The sequence below is a fragment of the Solea solea genome, chromosome 6 (assembly GCF_958295425.1).
Source record: "Solea solea chromosome 6, fSolSol10.1, whole genome shotgun sequence".
Taxonomy (NCBI): Eukaryota; Metazoa; Chordata; class Actinopteri; order Pleuronectiformes; family Soleidae; genus Solea; species Solea solea.
In genome coordinates this window covers 25,998,205-26,016,675 of record NC_081139.1, presented here as the reverse complement: position 1 = coordinate 26,016,675, position 18,471 = coordinate 25,998,205, and the positions used below count along the sequence as shown (strand labels likewise).

At 38.4% G+C, this 18,471-nt stretch overlaps 2 protein-coding genes across 4 annotated transcripts; both read left to right on the top strand.

Moving 5' to 3' along the window:
* Window positions 1-105: 105 nt before the first annotated feature.
* Window positions 106-5,998, top strand: lyar (Ly1 antibody reactive homolog (mouse)). Of its 2 annotated transcripts, none has more exons than XM_058632207.1 (8): window positions 106-543; window positions 1,497-1,611; window positions 1,694-1,801; window positions 1,912-1,992; window positions 3,608-3,929; window positions 4,152-4,214; window positions 4,346-4,431; window positions 5,706-5,998. In XM_058632207.1, the coding sequence occupies exons 1-8, from the start codon at window positions 422-424 to the stop codon at window positions 5,841-5,843; spliced, it is 1,035 nt and encodes a 344-aa protein (XP_058488190.1). In that variant the 5' UTR covers window positions 106-421; the 3' UTR covers window positions 5,844-5,998. The 2 variants fall into 2 exon arrangements, with proteins under 2 accessions (XP_058488190.1, XP_058488189.1); XM_058632206.1 differs by having other exon boundaries at window positions 108-543; window positions 4,146-4,214.
* A 3,439-nt stretch (window positions 5,999-9,437) lies between these two features.
* Window positions 9,438-16,633, top strand: tmem128 (transmembrane protein 128). 2 transcript variants are annotated; one of them, XM_058631452.1, is made up of 5 exons: window positions 9,438-9,643; window positions 12,238-12,370; window positions 13,471-13,632; window positions 15,791-15,897; window positions 16,013-16,633. In XM_058631452.1, the coding sequence occupies exons 1-4, from the start codon at window positions 9,541-9,543 to the stop codon at window positions 15,888-15,890; spliced, it is 498 nt and encodes a 165-aa protein (XP_058487435.1). In that variant the 5' UTR covers window positions 9,438-9,540; the 3' UTR covers window positions 15,891-15,897; window positions 16,013-16,633. The 2 variants fall into 2 exon arrangements, with proteins under 2 accessions (XP_058487435.1, XP_058487436.1); XM_058631453.1 differs by lacking the exon at window positions 9,438-9,643 and adding an exon at window positions 9,726-10,461.
* Window positions 16,634-18,471: the final 1,838 nt, after the last annotated feature.

Genomic DNA, 18,471 nt, shown 5'->3' with positions numbered 1-18,471 from the left:
ACATGGATTTTCACCGTAAACAATGTTAGAAAACAAATTCGGCACACTCAGGTAGGAACTACTCTTAGGTTGTTTTTTCACCCGGAAAACTAAGGATGAAGCTACTGTGCGTCGGCACGGTCACGTGTGTTTTGAAAAGTGAATGCGGACGAGAAGAGGGATGAGAAGCCTCGTTGCGTTTGAGCGAGACGCTGAAACAGAAACAAATTTAGCTCGTTGTGTTTATACGATTTGATAGAATACCAGCTGCGGCTTGCTGCCCTGGCTTAGTTAAGCAACTGCCAGCTCTCTGTGGCGTTAGCGTTACATTTGTTTCGCCATCATTAGCTCGTATTAGCGCAGGGACGGGTCTCGCGCTGGAGTTTCAGTAACAGACAAACACAAGTTTATAAGTGTCTTTTTAAATTTTTTTATTAACAAAATGGTGTTTTTCACATGTAACGCGTGTGGCGAATCACTGAAAAAGGCTCAAGTGGATAAACACGTGAGCATGTGCCGGGGTTGCCAGGTCCTGTCCTGCATCGACTGTGGAAAAGACTTCTGGTAAGGTCCAAATGCTTCCTGTCTTCTCCTCGCCTGCTGATAAAATGAAAACATAGGGACAATAAATCCTACGCTGCTATCCAATTGTAACCATAAGCCATATTATTACCATAACACTTATTGTAAACGTTAAATAAAAACAGATAATCTTACACATGATCATAAAGTGAAACAGTTCTGTATGGTACTTTTGATCATTTTTGATTTCGGTATGAATGATGGAACGGTTTCCATACCTGTCACCCCAATATGTGGAATTAATAATTCATAAGGCAAGGCAAGTTTATTTGTATAGCACTATTCATACACGGGCAACTCAAAGTGCTTTTTCAAGTAATTTCTTCAGTAGTGTATCTTGGAAACCACCATAGACTACTGTCCATTCAAAGTGTCACTGTCTTAATAACTTTTGTATCACTAATGTTACAGTATTATGTATAAGTAACACTTTAATTCCCTCACACTGTAAAAAGAGGCACATTTTCACTATATTAAGTGCTTCACTTCCCTATGCTCCCGCATTAGTTGCAGTTGTTCAGTTGCTGTAATGCAAAACACCTAGGGATGGGTATTTCCCCTAAAAGAAGCCTTGTAAATTTCATAATTTCTGCAAACGCATATGCAGTCTGACTAACTTAATGCTTACTTGTGCTAATCAATACGCCACAAATTAGGGAGTTATTTGAGTATCTTTTTAATATACTATGAATATTCACAGTAACTGATCGGCTTTTTTATAATGAAGTGAATAATCGAATACTCCATCCCTAATGTCTTCTCCATTTCAGCATCAACAGATGTTTCCCTCTGTTGAAAACAATTAACAAAACACATGTATCTGAATTACTCAAACTCACTTGACCTAATTGAATCTGCTAATCGCGGCTTTGCCCAAGTGATCTCTGCTTCTTGATATCAGTGAGAAATTACATTTGTTGTTTCTCTGTGAACAGGGGTGATGATTACAAGAACCACAATAAATGTATCAGTGAAGATCAGAAGTATGGAGGCAAAGGCTATGAGGCCAAGGCCAACAAAGGAGATGTGAAACAGCAGCAGTGGATCCAGGTATGATATGCAAATTATGTCTATCTGTGAAACTGTTCTGATAGTTTGTTTTGTCACTGTAACTCCATTTTTTTGACTGCAGAAAGTCAACGAGGCCATGAACAAACCTGGCATCAGTGCGAAGCTAAAGGATGTTCTCAGACAAGTCAGTACGTATGATAATGTCCCAAGAAAGAAGGCAAAGTTTCAGGTCGGTGTTTCATTCGATGGTAATGGAAAATTGTAAGCAAACTGTCAAGTTCAGCATGAAAGCATCACTGACTCATTTTCATGTTTTTTCCTTTAACTCTTACTCTTCAGAACTGGATTAAAAACAGTCTTAAGATAAACAACGCCAGCCTTCACGATGAAGTCTGGAACATTCTTGCTGCAGCTGATGCTGTAAGTTCTGCCACTTAAAGGTTACTACTGTTCTTACTTGTTTGTATAATTGTGCATTTGATTTGGTTGCTGATAAGATGTAAGTAGGTATGCGCTGAAATGAAAATTGTTGGCCAAAATGAAAATCAGGACCTTAAAAACACCTAAAGAAATTAGGTGTTTATTATTATTATTATTATTATTATTATTATTATGCCAATTCTGTACCTTTGTTTTTTAAATCTAATTTTGTTGTTATGGCTGGGACTGTGTGTCCTAACATCACTAAAGTCAAGACATTGCAGTTGTATGGATTAATATTCATGTTAAAAAAATTAATCAATTAAGAATCTATGAAAACTTTTAAGAGGATTTCATCGAACAGCGAGGGTGCATGCCTTTTTTTCCTGCACACCACTCCTGCGCTTTGTGCTTCTCTGTCTCCAAGCGGGCTCTCCGTATCCAATGCAGCCGGGATCATTTCTGTACGCGTAGCTTTATCCCCACATCCAAGTAATGATCTTTATGATGATGATGATGATCGAGTACAGTCGCGATGAAGTGCAGGGGGATCCAAGTAGATCACAGTAGAGCGCACTTTTCATTGTTTTCACTCTGTGGTTTGTCTCAACCTCTTTGTGTAGAAGACACTTTAGTGCTGCAATGAAGGGAATAACGTCTGCCACAGATGCATCAGATGAGCTGATATCTTTGGGTCGCTGCTCAAAGGGGGCGAGATGAGAGAATGTTCTCTGGTGTGAAGTGAATGTCACAGGGAGTTCATAATCTGCGCTGTATGCAGCCAAGTTTTGCTATTGCGCAAAGAGACTTTCAAGCATTTAATAGCTACTGTTCCACCGTGTCCTCACATCTTGTTGGAACTGTTTTATTGGCGTTTCAAACTGATCTTGGACAGAATCTAAGTGGGAATAGAGAGGCAGGTGCTGGCCGCAGTTTTTGCATGCGTCAGCACAACATCCTGTTGCGGTGTTAAAGGTATTTTGACGAACTTTTTGGACTATTTTGGTCCGAAATGTTTTGGTGCATCTCTAGATGTAAGTGCACTGTTAGTTGGTTCAGTTTTGTGCACCAGTCAAATCAAATGGTGTTTGTTGCCTGTGCTTATATTTGTCTGTGTATGCTCTTGGTGCAACTTGAGAACTCATGTACCCTGAGTTAGTGTTTTTAACCATAAACAACATTTTAACCATGTTGCTACACTGTTTGTGAGCAAAATACCATGTAGAGCACTGTTATTGACTGGTATTTCTAACAGTGGCTAGCCCAAGATACATTTTGGTTTCCGACTTCTCACCTGGAACGCAGTGGTCACGCGGGTACTGCCAGTTCCGACTCCCAACATAAATGGAACGCATTAAAAGTTCTTTATTGTGTCTGTTCACAGGTTTCTGTTCACTAGCTAAATCTGGTAAAAGCATGTTTCCTCTTTCTGAGTTTAATGTAAGTTGGTCAATGTCCCTGATATAAATAAATGTAGTAATCTAAACTAATGAACATTATGCTCCATAGCAGTTGACTTGATTAATGTAGTTCTGAACTGAGGGCTTTCCACTAACACATTTATATTTTCGATATCCAAACTGATTCCTTTCCCCCCAACCCACAATCTTGTCAGGCTCCGGAGGTTGTCCCACAGCAGACCAAGAAAGAAGAACCCACAGCAGCTGAGGTCAACGTGCCCGCTAATGAGAATGAGGATCAGAACGGTCAGGCAAATGGTGAGAAGAAGAAGAAGCTGAACAAAAGGGAGCGTAAGGAAGCTCGTCAGCAGAAGAGTGGGAAAGCCACGAAGGCCGCTTTGACACAAGAGCAAGAGGAAGACCATGCAGGCAAGAAGAAGAAAGGCGATAAAAAGAGAAAGCACAGCAGTGAGGACGGAGACGAAGAGCAGAATGGCTGCAATGGTGGAAATGAGACAATTAACAAGAAAATGAAGAGTGAGTTTTCTTTGTTATCCATGTTATGTTAGTCAGGAATATTAGAACTCATTTCTTTCTGTCTAACTGGAGGGAAGTCACTGGTGTGTAGACTCTGTAGGGTAATTATTATATTTATGTCCTGTTTATTCATGCATTAATCTCACTCACTCACCTATTTATAATTGAGGTCTTAATGCATGTAATTCAGGGTTTCATTTATCGCATCTTCCCTAGTTGCAGAAATGGCAGAGGTTGCTGATATAACCATGTCAGAAGACACTGAGGATCAAACGGCTTCCAAAGGTAACTTTGTGTTACGTGATTTAAAATGTTTTTAATAGCTATGGAATAAAGTAAAATCGTGAAGCCACCAGGGGTCTTTTTTTCGCATTGAATATTCTAGAAGTTAATGTATGCTTCTGATTGATCTACAGGCAAATTCAACTGGAAGGGGAATATCAAAGCAGTACTGAGAGACTCGCCTGACCAGGAACTGTCAGTCAAGAAACTAAGAAAGAAGGTGAGGCATGGACAGTTGTAATTACCAGGGTTTCCACACATTTTTTTACCAATTCATTTTCAAACAATTGCCACAATATTTTCCCCAACATCTATGACTCAGTTTTAGTAGTTAAACAAAGATATGCTCCTGTAGAGACTATAGAACACATTAAAGGGGACATATTATGCAAAATAAACTTTTTAATAATTTTAATACCTATATTTGGGACTCTGCACGATTCGGGAAAAATGTGAATCACAATTTTTTTGCTTAGAATTGAGATCACGATTCTCTGGCACCTTTTTTTTCACTAATCGAAACGTTTATTGCGTATGACGTATATGTCTAAAATCTGTCTGCTGTATTTAGGGACAGCACTGCTGAAAGCCTGTGAATGTCTAGCCGAGTGCGAACCCATTTTTGGGCACAAGCTCGGGTCGGGTGGTTGTGTGATTCTCGTCACTGCCACCTGGGTTTTCATAGAATAGAATAGAATAGAATATAATATAATAGAATAGAAATACTTTATTCATCCCCAAGGGGAAATTGTTTTAACACAGCAGCAATACAATACAAAAATAATAGTGAGGAATCATCACCTTCCATTTTGTATTTATTTCTCCATAACACACGTTTACCTATGTTCTGTCTCACTCGGGGCCGCTGCTTGTAAACTCTTTATTTGCGATGCAGCTCGTGAAATAAATGCAGTGCAATCGTTGTCACTTAGCAATGACATCACGTGTAGTTGTGAATCGAGATCGCAATTTTTTAACAATTTATCGTGCAGCCCTAGTTTGCTGCTTTATCATGTGGTAAGACGACCTTTTCTAAAGGGAACTTTGTGAATCACTGCACAAAAATCCATAGAAAAAAGGCTTTAGTTTGCAGGGACATAGAGTTTTCTGGTCTACTGCTGTCTCACTGAGTAGGTTTGTATCTGTTTAAGTCCAAACAGTTTAAAATCTAACTCAAGTAATTGGTTCAATGAGTTGGCACCATTTCACAGGCAGTGGTGGATCAACAACTCGTATGTGCCATGATGTAAATTTGCTGATTTTGACTATGGGAACTGGTACAGGAGAGTGAGTAGCAATAAAGTAACACAGATTTTAGTTTCCATTTAAAAAGAAAAAAGCTGTTTAACAGTGAGATAAAGCAGCAAACTGATTTGTAATATTTAGTAGACTTCAGCGGGTATAGGCTGCCCCACAGCCTATGTGTCGATACCTATTATAACAGCATTAAAAAACCTAAACTATCCCTTAAAGAGTTTGTTCCCCCGTTCACAGATTTTGGCGGCCTACTACACTTTCACTGGTGAAGGAAACTTTAAGAAGGAGGAGGAGGTGTTCGCACTGTTCAACAAGAAGATCAATAATAATCCCAAATTTAGAGTTTTAAAAGACAAAGTGAAACTTGTAAAGTAGACTTGTTTATCCCATCACCTGACATGATATGTACATTTTCATAGACATGTAAAATTGTAAAATGTTAGGCTATTAATTGCCCACTGTCCTTCCCTGGAAGTTTTACACCGTATGGCATAATCTTGAAGATTAAACCATTTTTCTTAATAAGTGAATGAAGTGTCGTGTTCCTGATTGCAGTGGGCCTGGTCGGCATGCGTTGTCCAGTGTACACCAGAATGTGTCTGTTTTTGTTTAATGTATAAAATGACAATTGTTCAAGATGGTTACCCCCCTACATTCCAAGGCCACGGTGAGGCTCGGAAGTGGCACCTTATCTGCAGGATTGGATGTTGGGAGTGGGGGAAGGGAAACAGGAGTGGTGCACCTGAGGTGAATTTGACTCTCGAACGGGGCAAAGCTAATGCACATTCCTCGGCACCCACGAACGGGGTTCACTTGGCCAAGGACACAGAAGCTCCATAGAAGCGAGATGCTTGGTGTCAGCCTCAGGTGAAGTTTTAATGCTGTCTGATTTTTCCACTGCTAGAATGAGCAGCCTCTTTACCCTATGTACACACACACACACACAGAGGAGGAAATCTGGCCAGCTTTATGAAGCTCTGCTAATCCCAGCAGGTTTAACACTGATGCTCATTCATCACACTGTTCACCTGTAATAGTATATTGCATACTTTGGGTATTAGTCAAGCTGTTACTCAGGTTTGCTAGTATTAAAATGGTGTTTTCTAGTCTGCAGTGGGACTCGATATGACTTGAAGCATTTTGTTTTAATCCAGACCTCACAGGATACTCCTGAGAAAGTGAAACCAACCCCCGTCTTTACAGCCGTAAAGAAAATCTGGATTGACAGCTTGTGATTAATCTCTACCATTAACCAACAGGATTAACAGTGTGCATAGTTTTCACATCGGAAGCAATTTAATCTACAAGCGCTGAACTTGATGGCACTAGAGCTGCAACTAACGGTTATTTTCATAAACGATTAATCTGTCGATTTATTTTCTCGGTTAATCGTTTGGTCCATAAAATATCAGAAAACCTTAAAATGTTGATCGGTGTTCGTCAAACCTGGAAATGATGTTCTCAAATGTCCTGTTTTGTCCACAAACCAAAATGATTGACTTTTAGTGATTTCTTTGTTATCCAGAGCAAAAAAATTAAGAAAATATTCACATTTAAGAAGCTTAAACAATAGTAAATCTTGTTTTAGTCATGGAAGAAGCTTCAAACCGATTAATCGATTATCAAAATAGCTGTCGAGCTGAACTAATCAATTATTTTTCTAATCACATAATTGGTTTGAATGTTTTGTTTTTCATCTTAAAGTAAATATTTTCTGGTTTCTTTGCTCCATATAACAAAGAAATCATTAAGACTGAATCATATTGGTTTGTGGACAAAACATTTTCTGATATTTTATGGACCAAATTATTACTCATCAATCAACAGATTATTTGAGTTTGAATTATTGTTATTAGTAGCAGCCCTGTTAATGTATAAATGAAATGCTTAACCCATTTATTCTGATAGTTCAGGTTTTATAACGTGTGGCTGGATGAGGGAACCTTGAATCTAGAATCAGTCTGAGACTTGAAGGCTCACTCACGTATGGCTGCTGGCAAGGACACAAGGAAAAACAAATTAGCCACGTAACAAAAGGCTCTGCTAATAAAAGCTACACTAACTTTAGTCTATAACTTAAGAATATGTTTTTTCCTGTCATTTCCTTGTTAAATGTCCTTTTCTTAAATTAAACTGCCAACTCCCCCAAAGTCAAAGAAAATCATAATTTTTAGCATGTGAAGGTCACTGGAGCTTCTGGCACGTGTGGTAAGTTTGTGGCACTGAGGTAAATCTGGGGGGAAAAAAATCAAAGTCACAAAATAATATATTTGAACTGATGGGGGCTCCAAGGGGTCAATGTTTTCTTTATGGACCTTGGTACCAGGAGTGAGTGGTTTACAAAGTGACACAAACTTTGGTTTCTTCTTAGAAAAGGCTGGTTAATGGTGAGATAAAGCAGCAAACATATTCTTAAGATATGATAGACTTAATTAGGTGTAGATTTTATTATGTGAGTTTATTATCTGTTTTTCCCTGCTGCTGCCAGCCATGAGAGCGGGCGTCCATGTCTCAAGCTGGTTCTCAACACAGAGGCCACGCACAATACAGTTAGTGTTGACTAGTTTTCAGTACGTTGTACAACCATGATTATATAACAAAGATGACTACCCCTAAACCTGTTAAGCTCTTCCGTGGTTGTTTTATACATGCTATTAAAAACATAAACCTTGAATTAAGAAAAAAAAATGTCATGAGGGTGGTGAATATTCAATATCTGTGAAATACTGCATTAGTTTACAGCAACACAAATAACCGTCTCCAAAAATCAAACATTAAAAAACCAAAAGTTACACACCTTTTATGTATGTGAGGCCTGCTGTATAGGTTCAAATGAGTGTTAAATAAAGTGTATTCTACTGTATAAAAGGGCACTTTCCCTCACCTCATGTGTCCTGCTGTAGTATCGTTCTAAGTTTTTAATTGAGAGTGAAATCAGATGAAGATATCAGCCGAGTCAGATTCTTGTCTGTGCTGTGTAAAGGTAGACACTGAAGATAAATGCTGGCATAGAGCCAGCTACTATGCATTCTGCAGGGTTTGGGGTCAGACTTCCACTTATTTTTCCAGCATGTTGCTCCAGTTGTAATGTTGTTTGTCCTTGGGGAAGATGTAATCCAGATAGTGTATAATCTGTCCTTGTGCAATTTCTTTTCTTTTCTGTAGATTTGCGATGTCAGGTTTTTCCATCTCATTAACACCTGCTGCAAATAAAAATAACGAGATCCATCGCACTTCAGAGTGACACAGCAGTGTTTCATGTCCAGGGTCATTGCCCTGCAATGTCCACACATACACGATTGCAGTGTCAAATTTACAATATGCAGTCACAGCCGAGTGAGGATCTGGTTGGATGTCTTTGCAACTGGGCGCCCCCCAGGGGTACAGGTACAGATAAATGCCAACAGTCTGTGATGGAAAATGGTTTGAGTCAGCAATAAACTGTGATTGCACCGTACTGAAAAAAATGTAATGATAACGTTTTCTCAGCATTACAGGTTCTACACTAGGGGTGTCAAACCACTTTGATCGCAAGTGGGTCAGACCAGCAATAGCATAATAACGAGCTCCAAATGTTTCCCTTTGTTTTACATTTAATGAAGTATCTTTTTACAAAACATATTATGAACAACCTGAAATTTCTTGGGGAAAAATACCAGCAATTTTAACAGTATTACGCCTGAGTTTACCATTTACAGATGTGTGTAGGTATCTGGAGCTGAAAAATATAGGATTTCACATTATTATTAGATTAGCTTAGTGAAATTCATCCTGCGGGCCGGATTTGACCCCTCTGGCGGGCCGATTCTGGCCCGCGGGCCGTATGTTTGACACCCCTGTATCTACACCAACAGTCCCATAGCTTGGTGTTGACTAAGCTGCTTCTCCATACCTTAATACATGGATATAAATAGAGAAAAACTAAATATTTTCAAGCTACATCAAACAGATGACAGATGACGGATGTCGCTGTCACATGCGTCATAAGAAGGCGACTCACACCGAAGCAGGCGTCTATGAGGCAGCTTGCACGGCTAATGCAAGTTAGTTATAGCATCATAACGTTAACATAATGGAGCTCAATGACAGTGAACTGGCAACGCTGCGGAACAGATTCAAGAAGAACGCGGAGTTTCTCCTCCAAACGACGACGACGGGGGACGAAGATGAAAAGAGTAATGTTCAGAAACGTCCTGTTGGCTAACGCTAGTAGCCAACTTTGACTCATTTTCTGCTCGAAGCAAAGTGGTAAAGTCTCACAGCTCCGGTTTAGCTGCTATAATATCCTGTATGTTACAGTCACTGGGTCATTGTGTAAATAAATACAGCCTGTTGGCTAACATCTGCTAACATTGCGCTCAGAGAAAATGTAGCTTTCATGGTTTTATGTTAATGTGCGTAGGCGTCAGTTTTTGTAAATAAAATGGACTTTTCCATTTCCTTAAAATAAGTTACCTGGCGCTAATTATACATGCATATGCATACATTTATCCTCATATTGGGCACACTAGGACACGTCTGGACTGTTGTAGCCCGAAGAAGCTACCATGAAGATTTACAGTATATTCGTAATTGCTGATTTATTTTGACTCAACTCAGGGGCGTTTTAAGGGACTATGCGGCCCCAGCTAAAGGGAGCTTATGGGGCTTTTCTACCTCAGGCTTTTGTTCAGTTGACTACAGTTTTTGACACTAGTGTACTTGATAATGATTCAGTTGTTGCACTTGCTGACTTGTAAAACCAGAATTGGATGTTAATGTCTAAAGCGTTAAGGACACACATGATGTGTTTCAGGGTTTGTATTTTAGGACGTTTAGATCCTTTATTTGCTAAGGAAACCATACAGACCTACTGATCTTCTTCTGGCAGGTATTTATTAGTGGGATTGCTGCAGACAATCCACTTTATGTTGTTCTTTTGTGGTCATGTTTCATTCTTCCTTATTAATTCTTCTGTTTTGTTTTTATTTCAATAGCACAACTTCATTCAAAGGTAAACAGTTCAGCTCATTTAGGGCATTATCGCTTGCATTTTTCTAATTAGAATATTTAATCATTTCAAAGTATTAAAGGTCTTTTGCACATTAGTTGCAAATTATAGGGTCTAATACAGTGCAAAGTAAAATATAGTAGTGCTACAATATAGGCCTTTGCCATGGTGTAGCAGTATTAAAGTGAGTTAATCTGAAAACATCTACTTCAAATAGATCACAATTAAATTAAATTAAAAAGACTCATTAAAATTATTCTGAAAAACAACACTATCATACACCAATGTGGCAGCTACAATGAAATGATTCTGGGACCAATATGCCATCTATGCATAGCTTGTCCTCGATGTTTACAAAGTAGTTTGATAAAATGATATAAACACTTTTCAGTATCTCTTCATCACCCAAACTCTGTCATCTAAAACCACCTCTAGGTTGAGTCAACATTTAAAAAAAACAAAAAAAACATCATTCTGAGGTGTGTTCCTGAGCTCAGATTTCCAACTCAAAAACTTGGAGCAACCTCACTAAACTCTGACATATGATTCCAAGATGGCTACCAGGCTACTTTTACCGTTTATAGCTTCTGTTGTATTTGGAAGAGCCCTCGAACAATACTAATTCAAATTATGTGACATATTTAATTATGTAATTCAATTTCAGTTTTTTTAATGCAATTATACAAGTTTAGCAATTTAAATTAATATATAAATGTTTCTGGTGGCACATATTTCAGCCCATAAGTTGTTAACAACTTGTGTTCCTAGCAATGGCTGGCCATAGATATGTTTGCGTCCAAGTGTATTTTGGACTTCTCAACTGTAATGAGTGAACTCGGGTTCGACGTCACTCCCAGTTCTGATTTGAATGGAATGCAGCCTTAGTCTGGCATTAGATTGTTTGGTGTACCTAATAAACTGGCACAAAACAACATAATTGTGACTGCATTGTTTGTAGCCTCATGGTGGTTTGTAGGCAGCTTGTACTGTGCACAATAGTCCATCTTTGAGTCTTTCACTCGAACAATTCTTGATTGTTTTGACTGAGCAAACACTGTTTTAGCTCAGCAACACAGTCCAGGGGAAATCATAGCTCCTATGCTGTCCTCGGTCCAAGGGCTGTCTCTCTGCCAGTGTAAACTGATAACTGTAATACAAGCAACAGGCCAAACATTTGTGCTGTGATCATCCCTTTATTATTAAGGTGCTACAGTGTATCCTGTATACAAGATTGTCCACCAGACAAAACTTTGATTAAAGATGTAGGCCAACTATTTGTCCGGGGACATGGAGGCATGGAGTTCACCGTGAACTCTGCACAGAGTAGAGCTGCAGACAACAATAGGCTCTGATGTTAAATCAACCAGTAAAATTATAGATGAGAAGTAAGATTTTGTCTTGGAAATCTATCTATTTTACCTTGAAAGCGCCTTAAAGGTACAGTATAAAGGGGGGAATCTCACAATTTGATTCCGTTACAATTCTGAAGGCAACTTTTATCATTCTTGAAAGATTCTAATCTGATTATATAATTGCATGAAGTAGTGTATTTAAATATCCATCATTAAATACCTCTAAGTATTTATTAACACAAAATGGAACAAAATATAAGGAAAGATGAGTTTAGAGTAGGCATAAAAAAGTTCACACTATGATAAATAATAGCATCACAGTGAGACTGTCCAAACATCTGTGGTTGACTGAAGTTGAATAAGTGAATGCACTGAATTGTTTCATCATCTGTCTTTTTGACGTCGGTTCTTTTGCATCATCTTTCAGGTCATGAAGAAAAAGATTTCAAGCCTCTCCCTCGTGTTAACAGACACACTGTTTTCTGGATCATGGCGTCTGTAGGTGTGACCTACTATGTGGATTTCTTCCGCAACATCATAGAGAACGATGATATTAAAAGGTGACTTCCTCAGATCCCTCAATTCTCAATATTGAAGTGTCAATAAGTGTCTGGACAAACGATATCGCCATCGACGTTTATGTCGCATTCATTCCAACTTCCTTTCAGAGCAGTGCTACCAAGATTTGCATGCATGTGTATCAGTGAAGCCAAAAGTTAACTGCACCGTTCACTCCTGTGACATTTACAAAAACTGAGCGTTAATATGACAGTTGATATTACAGTATTGTTGCTAAGTTTAGCTTGCCCTCTGGTGGTGAGGTAAGAGGTACAATCTTTCCACCACACCTCAGCTCTCAGGCATCCTCGCCATAGAATTTAAGAAAATCAATAGGATTATTGGTAAATATCAGTATCAATAAGCAGTATTGGTATTAAAGATCTAGCGATACCCATGCATGGTTATAAGGAAACCACACTAGGGAGGCACAATATTTGACTTTTTAATGATACCCAATATGCCGATATATCGGGAGTGCTTGGGCTGATAACTGATACCTGTGCCGCTGAATCGCAACCTCTCCTGCCGTAATTCAGCTCAGCAGGAAGCACTGAATGATTCGGTTAACAAATCTTTTTAATGAACTGATTCTAGTGATTCAGTACTGCTATGATGACCCCGCCCACATTAAGGAGGTACTATGAAGTCATGGAAAACAACATGCCTGATACCTAACCAAGTGGAGTAGAGCCGACTAGAGCTAGAACTGTATCATGGGAAAGTGCCTTTAGTGCCTGTAGCCCTCGTGATACTGCGGATGTGGATGGATTTTCTGTTGTCCTCGTCACTGTCTGACCTTCCTACCTGCACGTTCATTATAATGATGTTTAGTGTTTACTTGCAGGGGATTCAGTATCTGTAAAGTCCTCGCAGCATTCTCTCCTTCACTGTGTTTCCAGCAGTTGTGAGGCAGCATGTGTTTTAAGGTTTTAAGGTTAAAGTTTTAACAAATGACATAAGATAGTGTTTTAGAAACATTATAGACTCAGGCTTTAACAGCACAATCCTTTTGTATTTTAACAGCTTTATTATGTTGAAATACAAAATAGTTATTAAGCTTTTAAACAGTTTCTCTCTCTTTTCAAACCCCAATTCCCAGTTGGTGGTTCAATGTGGGTCTGGCACTGCTCGGGGTCTGCCTCACTCTGGCCACGTTCTGCATTGTGTACCTGGAGTGGGTCAAAGGAATCCAGCACTATGACCTAGAATACCCGGCCATTCCACCCCTCGCCACCGCAGCCTTTATTGCCGCATCATGCAGGTAAAACAGTTTTAAAAAAAGTAGTTTTGTTATATTTACTAGTTAGTAAAGCTGCTTCCATGCAGATTGAGCCAGTGATCTTGAGAATGTGTGTATGGGGAACTTGATCTTCCCGGGACAAGCCTTGTGTATGTGTCCTTGAGCAAGACACTGTATAACCCCATGTTGAAGCGAGTGAACAGCAAAACTGTGGTGTAAATTTTTATTAATCCCCTTAGGGAAATTATTCCTCTGCATTTGACCCATCCTAGAATTAGGAGCAGCGGGCTGCCACACTGAGTAGCGCCCGGGGTACCCCAGCCTTTTGGCCGGGTGGGGATTTGAACCGGCAACCCTCCGGTTAGACTCGAAATGCGCAATGTAAATACAGACCATGACCATTAGTGGAGTAAAAGTTGCTAGAAATATAATTAACAAAGTTAAGATGTATTCAGATTACTCAGCCTGGTAATCTGGTAAACTCAGACTCTGATCTGATATTTACAGAAATCAGATCTGTGTTACTTGAGTTATGTGATCATTGACCTGCACTGGGGAAGTGAACTTAAACAACAATAGTAGAAAAGGTTGTAGCTACACTGTTTAATTGGACTACTGTCCTTGAGCCACGATACTAAGCACGAGTGGGGAGTCAGGTTATTGAATGAAGTCTGCCTTGACTACACTAGGTGGCGATATGCCCCTTTAGCTTGTTAATGCCAAGCCATTTGTGGATCCTACCGTCCATGAACATTAATTCGGAACTATGCAGGAGTCATTGTTGTGATGGTTTAATATAGAGCTGCAACGAACGATTATTTTCATGATCGATTAATATGCCGATTATTTTCTCGATTAATCGTTTGGTGTTCAGAATAGCAGAAAACCTTAAAAAATGTTGATCGGTGTTCGTCAAACCTGGAAATGATGATGTTCTCAAATGTCTTGTTTTGTCCACAAACCAAAATGATTCACTTTTAATGATTCTGTTATGCAGAACAAAGAAATTAAGAAAATATTCACATTTAAGAAGCTTAAACAATCGGCAATCTTGTTTTAATCATAAAAAAAAGCTTCAAACCGATTATTCGATTATCAAAATAGTTGACGATTAATTTAGTAATCGATGAATAATAGATTCATCGATTAATCGCTTCAGCTCTAGTTTAATATCTTCTTAATGTTTGTTGTGGGGAGATTGTAGTGGAGTTCAGTTTTTTGAGTCTGGATTTAAAGAGGGGAAGAGAGTTCACTTCCTCAGAGGATCTGAGGGAGTGGTGATGTGGAGAAGGTCAGAGAGATACAGAGGGGTGAGGTTGTGGATGGCCTTGAACGCATGCAGGAGGATTTTGAATTGAATTCTGACATTGACCAGGAGCCAGTGGAGTTGTTGTAGGATGGGGCTGATGTGGTGGAATGAGGAGGTTCTGGTCATGATGCAGGAGCTGAATTCTGGACCAGTTGAAGTTTATGGAGGGATTTGTGAGGTGGCGAGGCTGTGAACAAGGACTGAAGTTGTATGGGGGGTGAAGGAAGAGTGAAGTCGATTAATATTGCGAAGATGGAAATAAGAAAACCTGGTAATGTTATTGATGTAGGATTGGAATGATCGTGTAGGTTCGAGGATGACACCCTGATTTTTAACCTGAGGGGAGGGGAGGGAAAAACTGTCAACTTTTGATATTCTGGATTTGGTGCCAATAATGAGGATTTCTGTTTTTATCACTGTGTAATTTGAGGAAATTTGAAGTGAATAAGGATTTTATTTCAGATAAGCAGTTGGTGGGAGTGTGGAATTTGGTGCGCTGGGTGTCATCCGTGAACTGTGGTGTTGTAAGAAATATGTTAGATTTGCAAAGTTCTGCCTCCAAATATTCAAATGTCGGAGCTGGCTGAGCATAAACTCTGTGTTCTTGTCTGTGCAGAACAATGCACTGACCTGCATTCATCTACTTTTCCAACTTTACTTCTCCTAATTCTCCTTCTTTACTGTCACTGTCATATGGAAACATAGAGTAAGCTATGAATTCATATATGTGAAACATTAAATCAGACCAGGGAAGTACCTGTTCTGACTCGTCACTTCTTTGGCTTATTAAATTGAGTTTTGGTGTATAATAATAATAATAATAATAATAATAATAATAATAATAATAATCAGTGATTCTTTGTCTTGCAGCTTTAACATAGCTCTGTGGCCAGTGTGGGCTTTCTTCACCCCACTCATCCTCTTCACACAGTTCATGGGTGTTGTCATGTTCATCTCTTTACTTGGATGACTGACAGGTGAGGAGGACTCCACAAAGTGACTTCTATTGAATGTTAACACTACATTTGTTGTTGGACACGTGTTTTATTGTCAAATCTCAACTTCACATCATTGTTTCCTTTTGTTTTCCAGGTCCAGCATAACAACATTTTTTTTTACCACGCAGTTTAGTTTTGGTTTTAAATAATGTTTCTCTGTGGCTGACACATCAAGTCAACACTGTCAAGCTCTCGCACGCCTTCAGAATAAAAGCACTTATATGACAGGAACCCACCTGTAATGAAGATGGAAAGAACAGGGCTGTTTTAGAATGGTATGCCAAAGTCCATAGATAAAATCAGTGATTTTTGATTTGTGACCTCGTGAACTAAAAACACGGATACTCTCTATGCAGTTTGGTGTTGAAACTTGAGTTTCCAGTCAGAAGAAGGCTGGCGGTGAGTGTCAGTCAGTGCAGTGTGGACCATGCATCAGTAATAATGACAGTAAAGTTTTTTTCAGAATAAGGTCAAAGGTCAGATTATTGTTGTCTGCTGTAATTAATTTTTATCATGCACACCTGTTGATCTCCTGTGAATTGTGTGTTTGTGTGTGTGGACAGAACTTAAGTTTTTTGACCATTTGTAACTCACCATTTGTATTTTTTTTTTTTTTTTATTCATGCAGTTTGTGGTGAGGTGTGTAAAGATGTCTGCTTCTAAAGTGTTTTTGTCTCTAATAAAACTATTGTTGCTATAAGCTACAAGCACAACATTTAATGACTACAGCAGTGCAATAGTCATATATATAGTATAGTATATATAAAGGAGGCAGCACACAAATGTTTCATTGTTTCTGTTCACAAAAACCACCACTGCACTTTTAAACGATATGTTGTATTTTCTTTGTATATATATATATATGTGCTCAGTTATTGTTAATTCAATAAGCAGTTGCAAAATTCCTCTATGAAATACAGGGACCTTGTCTTCGGGCTGTGTATTTATAGACAACAATAAGACTAACTATGATCCAAACCAATGCATCAGGCAGACTTGCATGATAAAACAAACGCTTCACATTATCACCGACCTCCACCAACACAAGCAAGTAAAACAAAAGGAAAAATGAGAGTGAGAAAACATCGGCAGGAATCTGAACAATCAGCAAAACAAGCAACACTGGAGATGAACAGTGAAATACTAATGATTGAGCAAGCATCAGCAGGAAACACACAAGAAACGATAACAATCAATGGCAATAAATAATGACTGAAATAAGAGGATGAAGTGATGGAGTCAGTTAAACTAAAATGTCAAAGTAAATAAAGGTTCATTTCAGAGTCCGTTTAAGAAATAGAAATGATAAAGTGAAAAAATAAATACAAGTTGTATAAATAGGTCAGAAACAATCAGGTATTAACATACAAGAACAAACACGATAACAAGGAAATCCAACAAAAGATTAAATTAGACTCATGATCAATAAAGACTGACAGTTTAAATTAAGAGAAGAATCAGTAATAATACAATAAAACAAATGAAGTTTATGATATAATAATACATATACACATGTACTCGAAACATGAATATATACATTTGTATAGTAATATTTCAAAATGAATAGTGTGAAAATAAATTAAGAAAAATCACTAAGAAAGAGAATTGTATCACCTTATTGATAAAGCAAAAGCAAAAGAGAAGTTGATTCATGTTTTTATCTCCAGAAGAGTTGACAAAGACAAGGGACATTTAACAGGACTTCCATAAAAGATTATCAGACAAGTACTGAACAAACACAGCTGCCAGAGTTCTGACTAAAACCAAAACATCACCACACTTTCTGTCTGTCTCTGATATAACACTCAGTACGTCTCCATGCATGAGTATTGGTGCGTTCCATTTGTTGTCAGACCTCGGAATTTCCAACTTGGAAACTCGGAGCAACCTCACCAACCCCCAACAAAGGATTCCATGATGGCTGCCACCTTACAAACACTGCTACTTTTACACTTAAAAGCACTTGTGTCATATTTGGTTCACAGTAACTCCGTAAATAAATATATATGTGTATATATATATATATATCATAAATATAGTTCTGTTTCATTTTTTGAACATAGACATGTTGCTCCTCGCAAAATACAGGTTTCCCGTCTGTTAAAATACCTCGAAAGGGCTAGTGCCGATAATAACATGCAGTATTCCAGTTTCCAAAATGTGATTTGGGCTCGTTCCTTATGGACAAGGTTACATTTTTGTGTCAAAATCATTTGTTTTCATTGGGCTATTTGGCATATTTTATAAATTGTAGCCCTTTGCAACACTATGGTAATTAGAGGATAATTTTACAGAAATACCATGATGTCTTAAGTATTATATATACATGTGTGTATCACAGTTTTGACAGAATAGTAACATTGAATGAAAACAAACATACACACACACATGTTTTCATCATCAATATACAGTAGAACCAGGTAATAACTTGGTAACTGCAATTCCTCTCAGTGTAATACCTTCACATGAGTTTTGATAATTAACACATTATGAAGTTAAATTCTTTGTCCCTTTTGTTCCCAACATAGTTTAAATTATTACCAAGCTGTTGCT